We start from the raw sequence: 25382 nt of genomic DNA, 5'->3' as shown, positions 1-25382 counted from the left end.
ATGAAGGAGCAGTGCTGAGCAATGTGCTGAACAACCTACATATGTGATCCTAGGAGTCTTGGGCTGCACTACAAAGCTTCATCAGCACAGATAAGGTTGCTGGGGTGTTGAAAATTAATAGAAATGTAGCTGGTGTAGCTGGAGTGACAGAATCCTTGTCATGCACACAGCAAAAAGCGATATGAGGAAAGTGAATTTGTCAATTCGCTTTAAGTTGTTCACAGAGGCATTAGAAATATTTTGGCAGAAAATCTCTTGTCAGCTTACTTTCATTTTGAGGATGAAAACTTCATTAACAGTACAGTTTGCTGGTATCCCTGTGACAGCTGAGATTGCTTGTGGCAGGCAAGCTTAGAATCTGAATTTAAAAGCAATGCATTAATCTTTATTGAAAACTTGTTTTCTTATTCCTTATTTTAAAAGAATTGCTAAGTTTTTGTTTCATCTGTGAATTTAGTCAGTGGAGAATTTTGCTCTTCTGACAGCCTGTGACTGACACTTCGTGGGGACGGGAAAAAGGATGTTTTTACAGTTGCAGTAACAGCAACTTCTATTCGTAAGCGCGTTACTTCAAAGTTTGTGTCATTTACCTTCCTATCATTTTGTTTGCTGCTCACTTACACCCGAGAAAAATGGGAGACATTGAGTAAGATTTCCAGTAGAAGCAAAAAAATAAAATGTACTAACTGGGTGGTGATTCTCCCTCACATGACTAAAGGGAAAAAAAACCCAACCACAACTGTTTTGCTTTTGGCAGTGCTTGCTACTAAACACCCTGTCATAGTGTGTGAGGTGAGTCACGACCTGTTTATTTATAGCCTTGGCCAATCAAAGCTGAACGCTCTGAACTTCATTCAAGACCAGCAGGCACTTAGGATGTCTTGTAAACATTTGCTCTTTGAGCAAGGAGTGCTCTTCTTGACAGCAAACAGGACAGGTGCCTGGGCTGTTGCTTCTCAAACACCAAACAGACTAGAAGATCGTTGCCTGGATTATCTAGATTGGTAGAGAGAGGGAGACATAATTCCTTTACATCTGCAATGCCAGACAGTGAGGATCTGGGACAAGATGAAAGGTACTGTACATTGGTTCTGATGGCCTTCTCATGCAGTGCAGTATGGACCAAGGCTTTCTGTAATTAATCTGTGTGCTCCTGAGTTCTCAGCCTAACATCACTTTGCTCTGTGTTATAACAGATCAAATCCCTGAGGGGTTTGCCTCTCTTGCTAACCTGAGATTTTATAGGAGAGAAGTATTAGATCTTAATGTCTGCATAGAGGTTAAATTGTACAGCTCTTCGGCATTTCTTAAGCTGAAAGGAAAAAAATAACTGAGTGGTTTGTACCTAGTGACTTTTCCCAACCATGGGACAACTTACAAGCCTCAAAATGTCAGAGAGACAAATAGTTTAGTTGGAGCCATGTTACTGACAGAACCATAACTCATTACTGTGTGATAGGGCACCGTGTCCCTTTGAGGTATGCTTGTCTTTCTGAAGTTTAACTTTGAGCTTAATTAGCTCATAAAACCAACAGGACAAGAAGAAACTAGTTGGATCTAAAACTTAATAGCAACTTAACAAATACTATTTTCTCAAACATGATCCAGCACATTCCTAGGAAATAAATGCATTAATTATATTTTGCGAAATATACAGATTTTAAAATAGGTATCTTAAAAGTAGATGTTACTCATGTTAGGCTATGACAGAATTTATAATTCAGGTTTCCTAAAGTCCCCATGGTCTTTCCATAGTTGTGATTTTTACTGTCGTGATGCTAGTCAAAATGTTTACTTTAAAATTGTGTTAATGGACTGTTTAATATTGAAAAAAACAACATTGTCATGTATGTGAAAATAGATATTTTTTTACAAGTTAGTTAACAAAATGCCAGAATATAGAGGCAAATTTATGAAATTACAAGAATCAGAAGTGAGCATTTCATTATGATTATTGATTTGTTCTAGTTAGATTTAAATGTGAACATTTATGTGGATGTTTTTTCCAATATGTATGTCAATGTGTTGTTGTGAGATAGATGAGATACAGAAGACATTTCAGGTTGTCTGTTGTAGATCAGTGTATTCAGGTATGGTCACCTAATTGGATGAGTGTGGGTGAATGGATCCCCGGTGGCATAATTGGGTCTTTGCAAGGGTGGGGTCACCTATGCATTTCCGTTTGCAGGCATCTAAGTTGTGTCCTATATATGACATAGATTAAAAGTAATTGTAGTAATAGCTAGCATTTTTTTTTTCTTTTAAGGAAATGTTGACTCATTACTGATGGCAAACAAAGTGTTAATTTGTTAAAAAATGCTTAGCTGTATCTCCAGTTCGCTAAATTATATATTTTTCAATACAGGAAAACACCAATACCCATGACATTAAAAAAAAAAAAAAAGAGGTTTCAGATCATCATCACCTTTTTTTTTTTTCTTTTAAATTAATTTTATAAAGGATATGTATCATGTCGTTCCTTGAAGATGTGGGGGTTTTTTTCTAAATCAAGATGGGAAAAAATCTTGCCAGCTGAGAAGAAAAATAGTTTTGAAGAAAAACTATTTCATAATTCAGATTTGGAAAAAAAAAAAGGAGTAGTGTTTACCAGTATATAAAAGAATGCAACTGATATGCAAAGCTTTTTAATATCTAACTTTCTCTGTTCATGATTCTTTCTCTATAAAGGCTTGTAGCAAAGTTTGACAGTTAAATAGAAGTAGTACTAGGGCTAAACCTCTAATATTTCTTTTTTTATGAATCGAAGTTTCTGTTTTAAACAAAAAGGAAGAATGTTTCGAAAGCAGTAAACTGGAAAAGCATGATAATAGGGCCTGCTCTCCTCATTTATCATTTTTAAAACTACCATTAAATTAGTTGGCCCTGATCCTAGTCCCTCATCCTTTTCTGTCTTTGCTATTGAGCAAAAAGGTTTGAGAAAACAGTTTAATCAAAAGGTTCTGGTTTTCTGGAATTAATTTGCCTCTTTGTTGTGGTGGAAATAACTGGTGAACATTCCTACAGAAGTGCTAATGAGATTTGGTGGAGGTCAGAATGTTTTGGTCCAAGTTAAACAGGAGGGAATAGAAATAGGAGCTATGGGAACTATACCGGAGCAATTCATTTTAGAATCGCAAAAGAAATAGTAATGTAAATATACAGATAATGGGGTAATTTTGAGGACACACTGAATTAAATCTACTGCTTTATATATTTAAAAGAGGAGGGCAGTAGTATTTTTGTAGCAGCTATACTGGTCAGTTTCAGTACACTGCACTCCTTGTAGCTCCTTCTCAGATGCAAACAAGCACTTCTTACGTCCTCTCCCCTCTTGAGTTCATGTCCTACTTCAGAAAATATGTAATATTGCATCATAAGTGTATTTCATGATTATAACATCATAGCTAAAATGTGGCATTGGTCAATAGTTGGTTAGTCATACTGTGAATTTAAATGTAGTGAAGGAACATATGCACCAATACTACTTAGTAAGGCTGTGAAAAAGCTAAGAGTTGTGAAGATTAGGTTCCCACTCATATCTTGTTTTGTTTTGTCATATGATCCTGGGCGGTAGCAGATCAAGAACAGTGAGGAAAGATGTGGTCAAAGGTAAATGATTGAAAAGAGTTTAGCATAAGCACAGTGTTTTCCCCTAGTAATTCTTTTATCATCAGCTCCTCTATAGTTTTTGTGTAAGACGGTATAATTTTAAAAAAAATTTAAAAGATTGACAACTCATGAGGAATCTAATGATGGTCAAGAATGTATAAAAGGTACAGTGAATAATCAGTCCTGAAGTGGTGGAAGCACCTGGTTGTAGGTGCTTCAGATATCGACATGGAACTACTTCTATCAGAACAATGCCTGTGTTGTTCTAATTGCTGTCACCTGCCTGTTATTGAAAAGGGTCATGCACTAAACTGTTAGGCAGGAACCTTTTATGACTTGAATAAAAATGGGAGAGAAAGCTACCTTATTTTGAACCAGTAGTTTCTAACGACAGTCTTATAGTGCATGACCTTTCCCAGTATGTGCTTGGACTTATAGAAATGGAGATCCAGTTAAAAGTCAAATATGCATGTTGTTTAATTACTCAAAGCATGTCAATTTGTAATTGTATAAGAATACTTGTTTCTTCTACTAGTTTTAATTAATAAAGTGGAAAATCTTGATTTTCTTTTATGATTCAATTCAATGCAGAAATGTAGGCAGCAAGTGGTTAGCTCACGCCAGGAACTCTCAGTAATGCAGTAATGCATCAAAGTAAGTGATCCCCTGCTCATACTAAACACATTAAAACCAATTGAAAAGAGTCAGAATGAAGTTCCGTACAGAAAGAGTTAAAGATGCCTCATAATATTACACACAGTCATTTTCATGTTTTTGCAGATTAAAAGTATTGTCTGGCACTTGAAAAATCTAATTTTCCTTTTTTGTGCAGCTGCTCTGCAACTCAAGGAATGCTCAGCTCATCTTTCCTAGCTGTTTGACTTTGAGTGGCCTTGGACTAGGAGTATCCCAGATGAAGAATGTGGAGGCTGAAGGAGGAAAATGAATTGAGTTTGTGATAAAGGGTTAAAGAGTTATCTTTGCAGGTGAAAAATAAATGTGAAAGAATTGCTTCCAGCAGCTGGGCAGAGCTGTTTAAAGTTCTCAAACAGAACTTTATGCTCCTGTTGATAGAAACAAGACTTCCTGACTTTTCTGAACAAAAATAGTGCAATAAAAATGTCTCTGTTGCATCACAAGTTTCTATTACAAATGGGAAGCTGAGCTTGAAGATCCCAGCCCTTGCACTGTCTTGGTAAAAAGGCACCAGCCTGTAGTAATAGCATTAGAGTCTTTGCTAAACAGGAATCAAATCTGTAGTAGTGTTTATGTGGCACTGGAACACTCAGTTTTCATGCAAAGAGATGTTTAAGAAATCTACACTTACTGACTAAGTCGTGACTTCAGACTAATAGCACTTGACTATCAGATCACATTTCACGTTTTGAATGACCTCGAACTGGAGTAGCTGGTGGTGTTCTCAGGAGAGCTGGACAAGAGTAGTACGGGTCAAAGGAAGGGTTTCCTGTGAGACCTGACCTATCAGTTTGCTTAGAAGAGGAGCTGGACAATGAAAGATCCCAAATTTAGCTGGAGTATATTTTGTTTATTTTAGCAGGACTTTCAGCAAAAAGCAACAACTTTTAGGACAATCTGCTGCATCGAGGAACTTATGTACTGGAACCACCTTACAAACTGGTTAACTTTTTTTTAAAATCTGATCAGCTAAAGAAGGACAATACAGGTTCTTATTCACATTGTCAAATGTGATTGGTAAAGGATGTTGGCCAGTTTGCCATTGGTGAAAGCCTGAACCTGTGCAGCGCCTATAGATTAGCAATGGGAGTTAAAGTGCATACGAGTATCTACAAGCTGGAGAGATTTCTATTAGAGAAGCTTCATAGAGTTTGTAGCAAAAAGGCCATAGATGAGGATTCTCCTTGAGGTTTGAGAATGGAGTGTTTTTGTGGATGCTCCCCGTGTTCCTCGTTCTTTCAGTGGTACAGCATCGTTCTGTGGCACCCTTTGAAGCAAGCAGGATTTTACATGGTGCCCCAGTGATTCATTTAAATTGCAAGTCTTGTTGACTTGGTCATAGCCACATGACACAAATGTAATTATTTTAGTGTACTTAACGATTGCATAGGATCCAAAAGTGGCACAGGATAAAGCACAATTCTACATAATCATCTTTTAAGTTAGCCACATAGGTCATTAAGATGCTATGCTGTGAGTTCAGTGGTGCTTGCTATTATGTCTTTCCATGTAGTGCACATAAAAGATACAAATTTTTTACACTGTGTTACAATAAGGCAAATCAATATTGCATTGTTTTCTACCACACAGTTCAATAGTAAATTTTAGAGGTTTTGCCATTGGTATTTTAATTCACTTAACTGTAAAATGTTTTTTTTACACTATTTTATATCTTGGAGAGAGAGAGGGATGGTTATTTTCATTTTGAGTATGTGGTAACTTGAAATTTAACTGTAAAAAGACATTAAAAATCTTTTTCACGATCTTTTAAAATCTAAATACTATTTATATCCATTATCTCAGTACCTGAATAACGTAAAAGGCAAATTTTAAAATACGTTTTTGCCATAGGTCTTCAGGTATAAAATGTTTGTTTCAAAGAAGGGTAACTGCATCATTATAATCACTCCCTTCTGCACTTTGGTGATTCCTTTCCTCACAGGAGACATGTATGAAAGCTCTGGAAAGGTAAACCTGTTTGATTGGGTTTTGCTAACAGGTTACATACTTGATTGCATTTGATCAAATTTCATATTTAAATCCTGACTGCCTGTGAGGTTTGTCCTTAGATATCCACATCCCTTGCGGCCGCATCATTGTATAAGGTCTAGATACTACCTTTTAAAAGACTAAAAAATAGCCACATTAACTGTATTTTGATCTACATGTCTTTGGGAATGTAACTTTCAGTTCTTCCACCTTGACTAATACATTCTAAGTTCCCCTTAAAATTACAGAGTCTGCACAGGTTCCAAGCGTGTGTGGTTACAGCTGGGAAATCAAGAAGGTTGAGAAGCTCTATAATTACGAAGTCTTTGTTTATGTAGGTGCAGTCCTTCAGATCCACCACATCATCGTGTACTCTGTCACTGCTGCAGTTCTGAGTAGCGTATCTACGTGAAGACACATACAAAACTGTGTACACATAATTAAAAAAAATCCAGCACATCACGAAGAGATCTTTAGACCAGTAACATGAGAGCTACTGACCTTTCTGAGAGAAATGTGACGGGGCTTTGCTTGAACAGATGTCTAGATACAAAATGAGAGCATGACACCATCAGTCATTTTTAGAGAGTGTAATGCCACTGACTCTTCTGGCCAGAGTTTGTGACTGTGATGGGTAGAAGCATCTGTGGCCAGAGGGTGTTGGGTTTTTTTTGCAGTGACTGGGTAACAGTTTATGCATTTGCTCAGTTTTAGAAATGATGCAGTAGGTAGTCAGAAGGATATGAGTAACTTTCTTTCTGAACACCTTCAATCTTATTGACAGTACTTTTAGAATAGAAGTGTAGTGCTTTGTATATCAAACTCAGAATAAGTGATGGGAGCATAAAATTTTATTCTTTCCAAATTGTGCCTGAAAACCTTTGAAGGTGTTCAGAGATAGTTGGCTGCTCATATCAGCGGAGGAGCACCTTGACCGGAGTCCCAAAAGCTGCCTTGGCAGGAAGCATAGGGTTCATATTTAAGTCATTTATTAAGGTACTGTAAGTACTCTGCTAATATTATGCTAAAGTATTTTTTTATGTTCTTGTTTTACTGATGTCATGCACTCCATGTTCATTATCTGCATTACTTCATGTATCTTTTTTTTTTTCCTTTCGGTCTTTAATTGTGGTCATTGAAAAATGAATTTGTGTGGAGTATGCTGAATGAATTCAGCATGCTGATGCTACAAAACTGGGAGTAGCGACTGACACACCGGAAGGCTGTGCCACCATTCAGTGAGACCTGGACAGCTAAATAGTTGCGGGGAGAGGAGCCTAATGAAGTTCAACAAGGGCAAGCTTAGGGTGCTGCACCTGGCGAGTAATAACCCCATGAACCAGTACAGGTTGGGGGCTGATCTGCTGGAGAGCAGATCTGCAGAGGGACCTGGGAGTCCTGGTGGACAACAAATTGACCATGAGCCAGCAATGTGCCCTTGCGGCCAAGAAGGCCAATGGTCTCCTGAGGAGTGTGGCCAGCAGGTCAAGGCAGGTTATCCTCCCCCTCTACTCTGCCCTTGTAAGACCCCATCTGGAGTACTCTGTCCAGTTCTGGGCTCCCCAGTTCAAGAAGGACAGGCAACTGCTGGAGAGGGTACAGCAGAGGGCTACGATGATGATCAAAGGAATGGAGCACCTCTCTTATGAGGAAAGGCTTAGGATTTGGGTCTTTTTAGTCTGGAGAAGACTGAGCGGGGATCTCATCAATGCTTATAAATATCTAAAGGGTAGGTGCCAAGAGGATGAGGCCAGACTCTTTTCAGTGGTGCCCAGCGACAGGACAAAGGGCAGTGGGCACAAAGTGGAACACAGGAAATTCCATCTAAACACGAGGCAGAACTTCTTTGCTTTGAGGGTGGCAGAGCACTGGAACAGGCTGCCCAGAGAGGTTGTGGTGTCTCCTCAGGAGACATTCAAAACCCACCTGAATGCATTCCTGTCCAGCCTGCTCTAGGTGAACATGCTCTGGCAGGGGGTTGGACTAGGTGATCTCTGAAGGTCCCTTCCAACCCCCACCATTCTGTGATTATGTGGTTATGTGTCTGTCGGCTTTTGATCTAATGCAGGTTTAATGTTTCTTTCTGTTTCTACAAGGGCATGACATAACCTCTCTATCTTTACATACACACAGATACACATTGTACCTCCTTTCTTTCTCACTCCCTCTCCAGCAGGGTCTCTTCCTGCTCCCCGGTTGCAACCCTCTGGCCTCTGGGTAGTGGTGCCGCTCAAGTGGGCTCTGGGGAATAGGGACAGGAGGGACGATGTTACCAGAGCTGGCAGTTGTTGTGAGGTGCAGACAAGAAGCAGCAGCACGTGTATCTCACTGTTGCAGTGAAAATCAGCAAGCTGACTTTCTTACACCTCTAGTTGCCTGAGACCAGAATAAGTCCTTATGTTCATTGTAAAATAGAAAAGTATGGCTATAGTAGAACTGACAGAGGTGTCTCAGATTTGCTTGTGGCCTACAGGAAACTGCCAAGTAGTCTTTCGCAGAGCAAGCTTAATAGTGGGTTTGTAATGTTTGGAAGCAAACTTCACCTGCACTGTCCACTCCTCCTGCTGGGCTGCTAGTTTTGTCAATGCAGTGCATGCAGATGCCAGGACCAAAGCATGTGTTTTATCTGCACTGCAGCTCACACTTTCAGAATCTTTTAAACTTGGCAAAAGAAAGCATTAGCAACCAAGACAAAGCAACTTCAGAGACCTTTCCCTGCAAATGTGCCATTTTCCTGCATAACTTGTGTGTTTGTTTTGAACTACTATTATTTATCCCAAAGTGCCTTGTTTTATCTCTAATCTACGTTGTTGTTGCATTGGTGGTTAGTGTATAGGAAAATAGTTTGCATTATTATTGTAGTTTATGCTTTCATCTTTTTTCTTCACCTGTTTTTGCAATTAACTTAAAGTTAGTTAGCCAACTATCCACAATTATCCTATGTATTTCAAAGCTCTGTTTTGACAGTAGGCATCAGGCTTATCCATTGTTTTTGTGCTCTCGCGAAGTTTCACTTTGTTTATCAACAATTTTAAATAACGGATAGCAGAAAAGTCTGTAAAATTATTTTTTTAATTCAGAATACTGTTATAACAGTAGTTTTCAACACTTAAGAGGCAACTCTTAAAATCCGCATTATTAATGGTGCAGAATGGTTTACAAAAGCGGGAAGCAATGCTTCCTTAAGGAGAGCAACCTATCCATAAAAACTGCAGTTCTCATAAGTCAAAACCATTGTAAACTACTTTTCTCAAGCCACTAATTATCAGAGAGGATGGAAATTGAAATCGCTACTGTGGATGGGAGGTGGACAAGGGGTCTGTGTTAACATTGCTACTCCTTCCCCTCATATTCTTCATGAGTTTTTCAGTGGTTTTATTTCCATCCTCTGTCAGAAGCAAATACCTGCACGCAGTGCCATTCATGGCTGGAAAATATGTTGCATTCTCTCTGTCTGACAAAAGTCACCTAGTCCAAGACATGAGACTTTCATCCTATGAATTGCAGGTACCAAATTTAAACTGCGTATGGTTTTTATGAAAGGGGAGGGGTAAAACCCTCACCCTGAATATTTTGTAATGTAAGAAGAAGTCGCAATACTGCAATACTATAAATACTATACTATAATAAAGTCAGGAATAGGGCAACAATTTGGGGTTTTTAACTTTAATCACTTTTTCACCATGATTGAAATACTAGTTTTTCTTTAAGTCATGTTCTGCACTCCACTATGCATACGATAGTTTGAATATTAATCTTCTACACATGCTATTTATGGTCTGTGTGAAATGGCTCCCAAACCTTGCTCTAATACCGATGTTGCTGTGTCACCACCTCGTGGCAAAGTTGCTCTACAGTATTTAAACATAGACATAGAGAAAGATGAAGTTTCTCCATGCGTGACTAGACTTTTTTGACCAAAATTATTCCTGACTTTTTTTACAAAAATGAAGCTGCTCAGATTATGTGTCTGAAAATAGGAGAAGGTGGTTCACCTCTGTTATGTTAGGAAAGCTGCTTCCAGGTAATCACTATGTCTGCAGTGCAGCAGAAAAGAAGGTATGTAACATTCCCACATAGAATAAAAATGGATATCATGTGTGGGAGAATAAAAGTATGTATGTAAAGTATAAGTATGTAAAAGATGTAAGTATGTAAAGTATCTAAAAATTCACTAATTAAAACTTGGGCAGCAGTTTGATCAAAGTGTACAGTTCGGCATAAGCTAAAAATCCTCTTATCCTGTGTGTTTAGGAGAAATGAGAGCAAGAATTTATAATTGTAAGAAAAAGTAGAATTGTATGTCAGACATCTGCAGTTTGTCTGAAATGGTAGTTAAAGATTTTAAGGAGAACTTAAGTTTGGTGTTCTTTTTGCTGAGACATTGGATTTGAAATTCAGAGTTCTTTTTCTTCTTTTATCATGGTTTTTAAAATAGAAGTGTCATATCTTTTAGTTTATAAAACTGAAAATTTGTAAACAGGGGGGCTTTTAACTTTTACAATAAGTGCCACTAAAAATGACTAAGCAAACTGTTGTTGATCAAGGATAATATTAATGTGGAAGTTTTTAATCTACAGGTATTTTTGCAAGTGATGATAGGTAATTCTTTTTTAGTCTTATGTTCACTACAAGAATAATTAAAATTTTGTATCCTGTTTCTCCTAATATTAAACAAATGTTTAAATGTTACTTTTGAACACTAAGTTCATACAGGGTAAAGTTTGAACAGCAAAAATCTTATCAGTCGCTTACCAATGCTTGCTAAAATTTAAGTTGTTCCGGGGAACTATCAGAGGGCGTTTGCATTCTAAGTAACAAGAAGAACTGTTAATAGGACCTTCTGGTGTTTCAGTAGCTAAATAGAAGAGTAATTATTTGGAAATAGAAGTTGGCAATTTGATCTGACAGTCTATGTTTATGGCCTTATTGCTGCACACTGACCCTTGTACATTCATTTTTTTCATAACGTAGTTTTTTTATTTATTCTGTAACTTGATCTACTTACAACAAAATGTTACTAATAATGCAGCGATGCATTGGGCATTTAATGTATTGTGTGTCTGAGTCAAACGACTGTGGGATTGTTTATGGCTTACTTGCATTTACTGTGATCTAAAGTGTGTGTACCAAGCACTGAACTATGCAAAAGATAACTTCATAAAACTGGTGCAGAATTTACCTCATATTCTGAATATTTGCGTCCTGGTACATCCTAACTTTGTACCAGTTTGAGTTGATGTGGACTGGCCTGTGTATGTTTCTCCTTTCATTTGTTGTTTCATAAACCACATTTGTTGTAGATGTTTTGCCTACTCCAAAAAGATACACAATGTGATCATTTAATCTGATCAGCCCCAAATTAGATGCTTTCTTAGACACAAAAACACTTTATTATGTTTTTCAGCAAATTCTTCACATAGGATTTTCAATTTTATTGAAAGGACTGAATAGTCATAAGCTAAGCTTTAGAAACAGTCCTTTCAAAATTCAGTAGGGAAATTAATCTAAACATGAAGACTTCAAGAGTGATTTCTTTTTGTCTAAGTTGGATAACAGTCTTTTATGGATCATCATAGTTTGCCAAACAAGACAAAAAATAGAAAAAAAAATTAGAATAGAAAAGAAAAAGCACATGTGATATGCATGAAATTAAATGTATTGGTACGTATGGCCATTCTGTGGCAATGAAAAGAACTGTGTTATATTTTTTAAAGCAAAAATAATATTAAGAAACAACTTTGGGATTGCTTAATTTAGATGAGAACTATGCCTTCAAATTAGTGTTTTCATATGGCCAGAATGAATAAACAGTAATTTCTTCTGCAATTGCTTGTAAGGACTGAGAATTGCTACTACTGAGCACTTTTTTTTTTTTTAATTAAAAAAGATCAAATTAGCCCAATATAAAATATGTGGAAACAAGCACAGGTTTCTGTAGTGTAGTAGCAGCCATTGGATTGCTGGAAGCTATAGATGTACAACATGAGGTTTTTAACCAGTTTCTATTTTCATATGAGCTATAACGAAAGTTGTTGGGTTTGTTTTTTTTTACTCAGCTGGAAAGTCATCAGTTCCAGGCAAGACTACAGACCCAGAATAAATCAGTGCATTTCAGAAACACTGATGAATTTATTTGTATTTCTTCAAGAAATGTCCCACTTCAAGGAACAAAACCCTGGCAAGGTAAGCACTCCCAAGTAAGATTAACAGTTTGATATTGTTTAATAAAAAGGTGAGAAAGATTTTTTAAAAAAGCAAGCAAAAAAAAAAGGAAAATAAAATACACATTATGATACGTTCAGTCGTGAGTTTCTGTTTTTCCTATTTTAAGTTTTTCCTGTTCAGAACATAGGTAGGTCATCAGTCAGCAAAGTTGCTCACAGTGAAGTTTATAGCCGTACAGCCCTTCCCCCCTGTTGCTGCTGGAACTTCACCAGTCATTCTGTGGAAATGAAATTTAAAACATCACCATTCAGTAAATACTTGAAAAAGCAGGAACAGTACACAGTTCCTAAATATACACATTTTTTTCAAGTAATCGTAGTTTTCAGAAATAGCTGCACAAGTATTAAATGATAGAAGACAATCCTTAATATTTTATTGTGATAATTTTTCTTCTATACACATTTAGTTGTTTGGTTTGGTTGGTTTTTTTACTGGAAAGACTGAGCTAGAGAACCCAGTTCATGAAGAAGCAAGCAAGAATAATGTTTCTTATTTTCTAATAGGAAGAAGATTATTACATAATTCTAGCCAAAAGTGAAGCAGCTTTCATTTCCAAATAAAAATATAAATAATGTAGAAGTATATCATGGCAAAAGTAGATTTCATTTTTATATACTTACTGCTAAATATAGAAATTAAAAAGGAGATTACTAGGTCTTTTCCCCTCATTTGATCTCAGTTAACTATGCCACAAAATCTTTCATGAAAACAGGCCCTTCAGAATCAGCAAATTGGAAATAGGGAGTACCACACTCAAATACTAGAAGTTTAGCCTGAAAATACAGATGAACAACAGGATGAAATACACTTCAAAGGTGAATAAATTATACAAAAATAAGTTATACGTTTAGAATAATAAAGTTATATTTAAAAGAAGTAGGTGTACTTGAGGTAAGGAATATACACAATCCCATAATTTTGTCATGTAGTAACATGACACAGTAACTGTATGTTAAGATATATTTAATACTGATTTAGAAAAGCTAATTTTGACAGCATGTTTTTCTTTTTCCTGATCTCATTCTCTAAGCTATGTCAGTATTGTACTGCAATAATTACAAGCAAATTAGGCACTGATGCTGTGTGCAAAATTTCTTTCAATTAACCAATTTATTGCAGTTCAACTCCAAAAACAAATGGATTGTGTCTGTAGACTTTCAACAAATCAATTCCGTACTAAGCATTGCGCAGTTGTGAAAGAACCACAGTATGTCTCAGTCACAGCAGACGCTGAATCTCTAGTTTTATACTGAAAGTTCAGCTCAGTGTTGTCATTACGGGGATGCCAGAGTAGCCAACAAGCATCAAGAGATGCTTGCCAGCATATTAGAGAAAACAGTTTCACGAGGCGGTACAACAGAGGGGAGAACTGCACTCTCATGGGAAGGATTTTTTGCTTTTGTAAGCGTGCAGCAAGTACACATTGTAATATTTCAATTAGTGATTTGGGTTTTTTCCTGCATATCAACTGTTTAGCCTGTTTTTTGTGTAATGCAGAAGAAGTAATTTCCAGTAACATTAGCAATAACCTTGAGCTTGTGAAACCGTAACAGTAAATGAATAAAACTAGCATGTTCTTATAACAGAAGAGGGGGTATATCCTAACCACCCAAAAAGTGGTGGTTTGATGCTTATTTGCACCAGATGTGTTAAAGTATTTCCCAATTTTAAAAAAACTATCTTCCATTTTCTACTGCATTCTAGATTTCATTTAGCATGCAACATTTTTCTCTGGCAAAATGATCTAAATATTTAAACAGTGGAAATGTTAATGGTCAGTTTCAATTTTTTTGCCAGTTTTGCCTACTAGTCTGCAGTGTCTGTACATTTTTCACTGTCTTGGGAAGTTACATTCCTGGAGTTGTCCTCTCCTATGTCCTGTGTAAGTATAGTCTCTTTTTCAGTCATGATTTATGTATGTGGTTTGTTCATTCCTTGGTCTCTGTATTGGGAGTATCTGTTTATTTTTTTATATATACACACACCATATGCATATATATACACGTATACATATTTATGTAGGTTCTGACAAGTGCTTTTTGTCATATGGAAGTCAGCATCCAGGTTTTTTCAGCTTCTTGATTCTGGCACAATGTTGCACAGTCATGTTTCTCATGCTCAGGTACCAAAATCGGGCTAAATGAAGATAATGATAAAAGTTATAGTGATCATAAATTGTGCCATACTGGAAGTAAAAGAGGTGTCAATTGATATGAATACAGTGGTATTTTCTGCGATGAGTAGAAATGGCTCCTAGAAACTGGATTTAAGAGTAACAGTTTGACGTGGGCATTTTGCAGTGCTTTTTTATGTAAAATGAATTGCCTTATGTAAAATTAGTAGCTACCTTATGCAAATGTATTGTTTAATCTTTATTGAGTAACTTTTTATAAAGCAATATTTCAATTTGATTTTTCTCTCTGTCTTCATTTTTATCACAGTATTGTGTGCCTTTTTATGTCCCTTCCTTAAGTGCAATGAATTTGGACAGAAAGTGTGCAACAAAATTAAGACTGTTCTGATGAAACTAGATTTTGGAGTAGTGGAATATATCAACCAGAAGAAAAAAGAGAGATCTGGTGAGTAATTAAGTACAGTCCCAAGTAGGGTATTTCTGTATGCAGAGAAAATTTTATTCACCTTGCAGGCAGCTTGGTTTGTTCTGTGAAGCCAAGTATAAGGGTATTTCTTGCTTTGAACCGTTCTTAGCTTTATAAGGAGTGATAATGTATGTCAGACATCTGAGTATGGTAAAAAAAACCCAACAATTTGCAGGTGGACTACCCCTTTTAGTTAGTATTACATCAGTACATTTCATATCTGCTTTAAAATGCGCATTTCTTATAACAGTTCATCGTACAAGGTGCTGTTCCTAGACACAATGAGAAGAACCATCTGCCTTTTTCCCTTCTCTTATATATTATATATTGCAGTAGTTGTGAATAAGGACTAATGCATTGCAAATTTTCTTTCCCGTATTATTCCACCTTGTATTACTTTTGAGTGAAATTGGCAGAGAGATCAGACTATTGTTTCACAGATTTCATAAGCCAGCACTTGGAAAATGGTAGGAGTTAGATTCATTCTTTCCTGCCTCTCACCCTCCAGTTGAACTTAACCGAGACAAGTTGCCTCCCTTGCTTTGCCATTGGGTTCACCACATGGGTTCACAAACCCTTGTACTGGCATAGAAGAGGAAATAGCAAGTTGCAAAAATAGGCAACCAAGAATAATATGACTCTGGTTTTCCACTTATATTGGTTTAAAATACTCATGAGGCTATTCTCAGATGGGGAGGAGGCAAAATTTGTATCTCCATTCATCTGTTAGGACCAGCTTTCTACCAGACTTTAGAGGATGCTTTGTATGCATAATCTCGTGTAAATGTTGCAAAAGCAGGGGAATAGGGTGCAAAGAAGAAGAAAGGTTTTGTGAATGAAGATGACACACAATTATTCAGAAAATTGCATGTTCTCATGTAAAAGTGGGATAACTACACTGTGTTACAACCGTGTGCTGTACCAGCAGTGTGGTTTAAAAGACAGGTATGTACTGCCAGGGAACATTATATTATGGTGAGCAACTGAGACTTCTGAAACTAAGTAAATAAACGTGATGGTATGTATTTCAGAGCAACAATCCCTCTGCTGCTTTGGCTGCTGCACGATATATTTTGATATACATTTAGCCTCTTCAGTCAGCCTTTTTCCCCTTCACCTTAGTAGCATATTACGTAAATGATGCGCTGTGCCAGCAGATGACAGTTTACACCAGCTGTGTGACAGGGAACGCGCACTGAACCTCAAAGTCTGTTGTCAGGAGTAGGATTAAAAATATATTTTTTTCTTTCAGAAACAGCAAAAACAAAACCCACAGAAGATGACAGTGAATTAGACATATCAGCCCTGTGTCCTAAGGTGATTTTTTTTCAGTCAGCCCTATCTTGCTTTTAAAATCTATGTAGATAATGGAGACTATCTAGACTACTATCTCTGTTTTCTGTGGAAGACTAACCTGCCCATGAGGCTGTTTTCTGTTCCTGAACTAAGTAAGCAGTACGCTTTAAAAGCGATTCATAGTCTCCATCTTTAGGCTTATACTAATTAACTTACTGCATTTTTGACTTCTGGCCTTCAAGGTAATGGTTTCTTCGGCGTACTAAGAATGTGTTTATTTTCTATTGGCTGTAGAATGATTAAACTAGACTTTAATAGCAAAGCCAGATATTTTTATTTGCAACAGTGAAATTGCAATTAATTTTTATCAAAATATAAAAGGGAAATGTTTGTAGAAAACCTACATAACGTATCAGATACTTTTGTAATCACTTGTCTGATCATTTTCAGTGATAGTGTAAATCCGTATGTTATCTGTAAGTATCTTTCTAGTAATGTATGAGAAGACTCTGATATCTCCTTCTTTCCTAATGTTCAAAATAACTGGCAAAAGATTTTTCATCACTGATTGATATAAAAAGAATTCAGTTTTATAGGAATTCTTACGGAGTATTTGATCAGTAGTGTATAGAGCTTTGGCAGTGATCACTCTGAAGGTGTTTTTGTATTCTAAAAATAAATAAATTCATATCCCATGGAACAAAAATTTGTAGTTGACATAATTGAATGTTGTTGGATAAATTCATAAAGGATAATGATTTTTTTAATTTAGCTATTTTTTTACTGTCTTACAGATAACGGGAGCAGTTTTGATCCAAGTTATGCATTTTTTTACATTTATGTGCCTTATATTTGCAGGCTCATTCTGCTTTCATTACAGTAGGATATTACTTTCAGAATGAATAAGTGGAATTTTCTATGCTGCTTTAGTATAATACAACTTTCAGTTATTGCAAAGGGGAATGCTTCAATTTTAAGTATTGTATGCTATTATTTTCATATTTCTACATTTAAAACTTAAATAGGAGACAATTTATATTGCTATGACATGCAAGAGGCTTCTTTTTCAGTATCTAAGCATTGGCCTCCTGTAGTGTGAATTTCTTGAGTATAAGAATACCATGTATGGGATTTTTTTATGTTTAGGTTAGTCCTGCAGTTGTTGCCAAAGAGCTGTCAGTGTCTGACACAGATGTATCAGAAGTCTCTTGGACCGATAATGGGACCTTTAACTTATCCGAGGGGTATTCTCCACAGACAGACACATCTGATGGTATGTAATGGCTTCATCTATTTCATCGATGAATTGTAGGCATGTAAGCTACCTGAAAATTATTAGAGAATTTGAGGACAAAAGTTCTCTGGGTTGTTCCCTCCCGCTTCCCCCCTCCCCCCCAGTGAATTAAAAATTAATTCCAGTGTTTTATATAATTGTGGATATAGCTCGTGTAAGAGCTGTCTTAATCTTAAAAATAATAAAGTACATTAATATGTGTTTAAATAAATAAGTAGCAATAAGTAAAACCAACACATTCAGTAACTGCCAGATTTAGCTCCCTCTTCCACTAAACCATTTAAGCAGTAAACCTTTTAGGTTAGTACCACTGCTTTTGTGGAGCTGAAGAAGAAAAAGAGAATACTATGAATTGCTAAACAGCCAATTAAATAAAGTATTATTAGGTTTTGGTTATTAGAATGCTGACGAAGACAGCCAGCAATAAGCCTAAATGAGATATGAAGACTAAGACTAGGAAAAGATTCTCAAGCACTTGTCTTGATCTTGACTAGATCTTTAACTTTGTATTTTTTACAGACCAAGCTTTCAGTTAGCACTTTGCCTGAATAAAGATTAAGGACAACAGTAGTTTAGCGTAACCTTAGCTGTGCTCATTTTGCATTTCTCCTCTTCCAGAAAGAGTTCACTGTAAATGACAAGTAAAATGATATTACTTAACAACATTATACGGGCCAAATTAATAATTTACATTCTTTTTGTTAATATTTCAAGTAGTAAATAGCATTGTATGATCACAGAATCATAAGTTAGAATGGGCCATTGTCGTTCATCTCATCTAACCTCCTATTCAAAGCAGGTTCAACTTGATCAAGTTGCTCAGGGCTGTGACTGGTTTAATTTTGAGCATCTCCAATGGTAGAGATTCAGGAACCTCCCTGGACAGCCATTTTCAATATTTGATTACTCACATGATGAAAAAGCTTTTTCTTATAGTGAATCAAAATTTCCCATGTTCCAGCTTGTGTTGATTTACTCTCATCCTTCCACTGTCCACCTTCAAGAAGAGTCAAGTCCCATCTTTGTTAACCTTCCCATTAGGTAGTTAAAGACAACTACGTGATCCCCCCTTTGCCTCCTTCTCTTAAGGCCAAACAAAGCCCGTTCTCTCAGCATCTCCTTCTGTGTCGTGTTCTCCAGCCTTCTAATAATCATGCTGACCCTGCAGGGGACTCATTCCAGTCTTTCATTGTCTGTCTTGTAATGGAGAGGTCAAAACTGGGCAAACTACTAAATATGCGCTCTTAGGTGCTGAACAGAGAAGATCCCTTCCATTGATTTTCTGACTTCGTTTTTGCTAGTATAGCTCAGTATGTGCTTAGTCTTCCTTGCTGCAAGGGTATACCACTGACTTGCTGTCCTCTGGTCTTTTTCTTGGAAGCTGCTCTTAAGTCTCATTGCCCCCAACCTGTAGTGCTGCACAGGTTATTCCATTCCAGATGTAGGACTTCCCATTTGCTTTTGTTGAATTTCATGATGTTCCTTTTCAGCCTGTTGAGGTCCCTCTGAGGGCGACGTGCCCTCCAGAATATCAAATACACTTGCCCCAGAGCAGTTCCTTTCTGCCTGTGAACTTGCTGAGCGTGCACTCCATTCTGACATCCAAGTCACTAATAAAAACATTGAACAGTGTTGGCTTCAGTACCTTTGAGAGACACCCCTCATAACTGGCTTCCAGTTGAACCTTGTATCACTGATCACAGCCCTTTGAGCCTGGCAGGCTGACTGAGTTTCCACCCACCTTACAGCTCACTTTCCCAGTTTGCTCACCAATGTGGCTCTAAGTATAAGGTGGGAAACTGCATTAAAGGCTTTGCTAAGTGAAAAATAAACAACATCCACTCTTCTACCCCCGCGGAGCCTTTCAGCAAATGGGACATACACACAAGTGCAAGACCAGATGGGATGCATCCGATGACTAGCTCATCTCCTCTCAAAGCCCTGTGCATTTAAGCCACCACTCTGCATACAGCACAACCCTTCCTCCTCACCTTCCCAGCCTGTTTTTCCTAAAGGAAATGGAGAAAATGATGTACCAGACATTTTTAGGATTCATTTCATTAGCCCTTATGAATGCTGCTTTTACTTGTTTTCGTAGAAAGTAAGTTCAAACTGATTTTTTTTTTACCTTCTCATTCAAATACTAGATCAAAATATTCCTTTTTGCTCATTTAGGTCTTTTCCACAGGCCATGTGCTGTGGTCAGTATATTTTACACATTTACAGTAACAAATATCATGCTATTAGTGCAGTCATTAAAATCTAATCTTTTATTTGTTTACATTCAGCTTTTTGTCCTCCTGAAAATGTGTGACTATCCTAGTCATCTGTAGAGTTTCTATTTTCTGTTTCCAATCTAATACAAGTATTGGCTAAGAAAGGAAAAAGTTATAAATTCTTTACCATGGGTTTTATATCTTTATTTAAACATGTAAATATTCATTTTTTATTCTACAATTATTTTAAAGGCTTGTAATACATTCATACATACTTACATATTTTTAATTTATATAAATTGTAAAGAAAAATGTTTTAAAGACCTGTTGTGACATTACAAATTTCAGGACTTTATGTGGCTGGTGTCTTTAGAACTGCCCATGCTCAAGATTTTCATGGCTTGTTTCATATGCAGCTAGATACCATTTTAAAAAGATAATTATACTTAAAGAACTTTCTGAGTTAGGTTGATAGCAGGTAACTTGTGGTAGTAGGTTTATGACCTCAAAACCATTTTATTTTAGATGTAACACAAAGCTTCTCTGTGTTAAGACTACATAAGACTACTAGACTATGGATTAGTAAGTGTATTTAAAGCAAAACTTGCTAATTGCATTTTTACATTTGGCTGCTTTTTTTGTAGGAAGCTTTTCATGTTTGCTAACACTGTTTCCATCTGTTTATCCTGTAATAGATTTTGACCGACCTAGTGATCATGAAGAAGCTTTTGCTAGAGATCTTCCAGAATTTCCTTCTTTAGAAAATGGTGCCGGAACAAATGATGACGATGACTCAAGCATTGGTATGCCCATCCAGCAAAAACGAAAAAAAGAACAAACATATTTCAAGGTGGATCACGCTTCCAGACAGAGTAAAGAGAGGCCGTCCACTGCAGGGCTCTCCTTGCCTTTGACCAGTGACCAAACCTTTAATTTAATGAGTGGAATTGCTGGGGATGTCATCGCAGCTGCGGTGTCTGCTGCCATCAAAGACCAGTTGCAGTCCGCACAGCAAGCTCCCTCGCATGCAGTGCCCAGTTTGAGCGAGGAGACAGACACAGAGGAAGCTGATGATTTTGAACTGCTTGACCAGTCTGAGCTTGAGCAGATTGAGAAAGAATTGGGACTTTCACAAGGCCAAGAAGCAGAAGCCCAGGAAAAGAAAAAATCTTCAGGCTTCCTTTCAAACCTGCTAGGAAGTCATTAGCCTGGAAATTGCAGCTGGTAACATAGAAGAAATTAAACATAAAACACACGTAAAAAAAATCAAATGCAAAAAAAAAAAAAAAAAAAAAAAAAAAAAAAAAAAAAAAAAAAAAAAAAAAAAAAAAAAAAAAAAAAAAAAAAAAAAAAAGAAAATTCGGAGCTGTAAGCTTTAACTATCCCTTTAGATGTGTTGTAATAATTTCCCTTATGCAGAGTGAATTAACTGGGTAAATATCAGCTGATACTGATAGTTTAATGTTTCTGGTAGTTATACCTCAATGTAATAGCATGGAAATGAATTATCTATCCACTGTTTGGTTGCAGATGAGTGTTGGAGGTCAGTTGTTCAAAAGAATTGGGGGAGAGGGGTTTTTTATCTTTTTGCCAACCTTGTATTTTGGGGTCCTGAGCCAAATTTTTGATATCGGCAGGTTATTTACTCTTGGTTGCCGACCAGGTAATACAATTAACGATTCACACAGGGAGGGCAAGTTATCAGAGGACTGCAATGAGATTAATTAAATCTCATCTCCTTCAGTCATACCAAAAAGTATGAATCCCCGCAGTTAGCGTTATGCATAGTGCATCTATTATATATGAAACACTTTAATTGGCACAACTCTAGTTTAAATATGTGTGCAACACTATCAAATAACTTGATTTCGTACTTAAAACCTTTTTATTATTTTGGATATGGTGATGCATTTCCAGGTTTTTTGCTGTTTTAGGCTTGTAGAGTTGTAAAGTGGCATGCTATTTGACTGACCACCTGCTGTGTTCCTTGATAGAGTCTGGTCCTTGGCAGTATTGCCCGTGTAAAGTCAGCCAACACTTTTTTTTATATTAAAGAGTTAATATCATGTAAACTGAACAACATTTTTGGGAGCAGGTGAGGGTAGTTATTGTTTGGAATAGAGGTTAGAGGTTTAAAAAAAAAAAAAAAAAGATTTTTTAGGTGCCACTTCCTTAATTCGATATCCTGTGGGTTTTGCTTTTTGTTTTTTGTTTGTTTGTTTGATTTTTCCCAGGACAGCTGCCACCACTTGCAACAAAACTTGTGTTGCAATCTGAATCTTTTAAGATACTTGAAAGTATTCAGTGAGGTCATTTGCTATAGAAGACGCTCAGAATCTTCTTCTTTGCATGGAATTTAAAAGAAACAAAAAATAACTTTTTAAAATTATTTGCCAGATTAAACTCCACACATGCTCAGTGAGTGGCATGGGATCTTAAGCAGGTAACTTATTTAACTCTTTCTAGGGCTTTTTTGTTCACCTGTGGCAAAATTGATTTGTAATACCAAGCAATAGTAATCAAAGAATTAGGAAGAATTAAAGTTAGTTTTTTTAATGTGATGTAAACTGTTAGCAAAGTTGAGGGACCATGTCAGCTGCTATTACTACTCAAGTGATTTTCCATTTTGCTGGCATTTGAAGAGGTGAATGCTGTCATCTGGGACCCTCGGGAAGTACAGCAACAGATTATAAAAATCTTCCACTAACATGTAAGCGTAGGTAAACCTGTGTTTAAAGTTAACTCCATTTTAATTTGTTTTTCTTTCTGAGATGAAAAAATGGGCAGATGGCCAAAAAGAGTGTAGTGAAAGGAAAAATGCTGAGAATTTTTGACACTAGCTTTATCGTCGCTTGTGCTTTTGTGTCAGTAATGCATATTGACCGTGTTTGCTGTCCTTTACCAGTAAAAAAGTGAGCCTGTGCCTTCATTATCAAATCCATTACGAAGTAAGTGGATGCTGGATGTAAATCCCACAAGATGCAGCTTTTGAAATTACAACATCTTAACATTAAAAGTGAGTTTCTGGAAATGATTTTTAAAAAATGGCCACATCGCTTCCACAGCGTTGGTTGCTAAGTTTCCTTTTTAGCTTCCCCCAGCCTGTCCCTCTCAACTTGCAAAAAAATAAAAGAAGCTTTTGCTGGGAAATCGGTCAGTTTAAAGGCCATTTAACTTTCTCAGGTGAGTTAACAGCCTGGTTTCCTTCCTGCACGGTCAGGACAATCTATAGAGTTAGAAGAGGACAACTTCCAAGTTGGTGATGAAGCTTTGTAGGGGGACACAGACAACTGCGTGCATCCTGGTCCGGGAGCAGTGGTGCCAGGAGGGGACAGGGCCTATGGGCCGGGGAGAGGCGGGAGGGACCATCCTTCACAGGCCTCTCTGGAGCGGAGGGATGGGACGGACTAGCTGGCTGGCGAGGGCGGCGTTACAGCAGCGTGCACTTTATTGGTGTCTAATGAAGAATACTTGTGGTTATAAAGTACTTAGCGCAGGGGCACTCTTCTAGAATAATAGATTAGATCAAGAAGGAAAAGCAGTTGGAGGAGTTTCTTGGACTTTTTGTAAAGGATCCATTTTCTGGTTTCAATATAGAAAAATAGATCAATTTTTCTCCAGTACAAGTCTCAATTTTATTATTTTTTTTCTTTTCAGAAAGAAAAACAAAGCAAAACAAGCAAATCATTAAAGTTTAGGGGTGTAATTGCTTATCTGAGTGTCTTTAGAATTTTTATTTTTCTGTTCTCATAGCTGATTACCTTCAAGCCCCTAAATACTGTGTATTGGGAAGGAGGTAATTCTGTAACAATTCAATATTTCTCCTTAGGTAGTGGAAGGATACTTAGTTTTTCTGCAGAAAATTGCCTCTTCCTTCCCAAACAACCGCACGTAAGAAACACTTTGCTTGGACACGATACATTCCACTGCCAGCAGTTTGACCGCAGAACACGTTTCTCTCCTTGGCGAGATCCCTCCCACGCTGCCGTCAGTTGGAAATCTCTCCAGAAACCTTCATTTTGCAGTATTCTATCAGCAGTTACTTAAAAATTCCCTTCACAATGGCCCACAGCGTCTCTCCTGCTGCCATCTTCCTGTCCTCTGCAAGGGAGCAGAGGTGCAGGGAGAAAGGCAGGTGAGCAGGGAGCTTGGAAAGGGGTAGTTTTCGGGCAGTTTTCAGCCATGAGGCAGCAGTGAGGGCAAGAGCAGAGAGTATGGAAGGCGCCCATGGGGCGACACAGAGCGTGGCCTTGCCGTGGGACGAGTCCTGCCCGTGGTACCTGCTGGGGGGCTGAGGATGGGGCGCGTTGTTGCCGCGGGGCTGTCGAAGCGCTCGCCGCTCCCCTCACTTTGCAGCATCCCTGCTGGAGGAGAACCACCCGTGTCGGGGCAGGATTGACTGGGTACAGCTCTGTCCTTCGTCCTCCGAAAATCTCCCCTTGCCTTAGTACCTCTGAGTGACAGACGGAGCGGGGGCCCTTTGATCAGCAGCCTCAAGTCTGTCAAATCCAGCGGAAAAACACCCGTTTCCAGCACTGGGGGCTTCTGTCCATGTGCTACACACCTACTGACCCTTCCTCAGTTTGTTCGTGGAAAAATTGCCAATTATTCTATGCACAGGAGGGGAAATAATTTTAACCCAAAGTAATAGGATTTGAAGAAATACTCGTTTTACTTGTTTTTTGTTCGTTTTGCACTTTTCCCAGGCGGTTTAAGCCTCCTGAACAACCTCCCTGTAGTCTCCATGTCTGTTCTCAGCACACGAGCAGCGTCACAGTCTGTAACACACCACCTGTCCGGGTAACCAGAAACTGGAAAACTACAAAATGTCTTTATTTAAAATATTCTGCAGCACTTTACCTAGCCTGATTACTATTTTGTAAACATGGAATTATTATATTGTTTGTAAAAACCATTTAATAAATATGTGTTAGTTTTTATCTTTCACCATATGTAGTTGTATTTTTGTTCCCAAAATAGGAAAAAAAAAAAAAAAAAAAAAATCCACAAAACAGCACAGCAGCCCACCCAGCATACACCCCCCACTTGAGTACTGTGTCCAGTTTTGGGCCCCCTACCATAAAAAAGACATTGAGGTGCTGGAGCGGGTCCAGAGAAGGGCGACAAAGATGGTGAGGGGTCTGGAGAGTAAGTCTTATGAGGAGAGGCTGAGGGAGCTGGGGTTATTCAGCCTGGAGAAGAGGAGGCCGAGGGTAGGCCTTACCGCTCTCTCCAACTACCTGAAAGGAGGGTGTAGAGAGGAGGGGGTCGGTCTCTTTTCTCAAGTCACAGGTGATAGGACAAGAGGAAATGGCCTCAAGTTGCGCCAGGGGAGGTTCAGGTTGGATATTAGGAAAAATTTTTTCACTGGAAGGGTTATCAGGCATTGGAATGGGCTGCCCAGGGAGGCGGTTGAGGCACCATCCCTGGAGGTGTTCAAAAGACGGGTTGATG

General features: G+C 37.7%; 1 protein-coding gene across 1 annotated transcript; it reads left to right on the top strand.

Annotated features, from left to right (window-relative positions):
* The first annotated feature begins 845 nt into the window (after nt 1-845).
* Nucleotides 846-24875, top strand: FAM134B (family with sequence similarity 134 member B). Its single transcript, XM_014940981.1, has 7 exons — nt 846-1075; nt 12354-12480; nt 14320-14404; nt 14964-15101; nt 16375-16439; nt 17565-17691; nt 20624-24875. The coding sequence occupies exons 1-7, from the start codon at nt 1041-1043 to the stop codon at nt 21133-21135; spliced, it is 1089 nt and encodes a 362-aa protein (XP_014796467.1). The 5' UTR covers nt 846-1040; the 3' UTR covers nt 21136-24875.
* Nucleotides 24876-25382: the final 507 nt, after the last annotated feature.

The sequence above is a fragment of the Calidris pugnax genome, unplaced genomic scaffold, assembly GCF_001431845.1.
Source record: "Calidris pugnax isolate Ruff unplaced genomic scaffold, ASM143184v1 scaffold8, whole genome shotgun sequence".
Lineage (NCBI taxonomy): Eukaryota > Metazoa > Chordata > Aves > Charadriiformes > Scolopacidae > Calidris > Calidris pugnax.
The sequence above is the reverse complement of the archived record's forward strand: the minus strand, read 5'-3'. Positions and strand labels throughout refer to the sequence as shown.

Bases quoted from the DNA above. Each gene is read 5' to 3' on its own strand.
- FAM134B (XM_014940981.1), top strand. From the start codon at position 1,041: ATGCCAGACAGTGAGGATCTGGGACAAGATGAAAG. The intron at 1,076-12,353 runs GTACTGTACATT...TTTTTTACTCAG, and splicing joins GATCTGGGACAAGATGAAAG to CTGGAAAGTCATCAGTTCCA. The intron at 16,440-17,564 runs GTGATTTTTTTT...TTTTATGTTTAG, and splicing joins TATCAGCCCTGTGTCCTAAG to GTTAGTCCTGCAGTTGTTGC.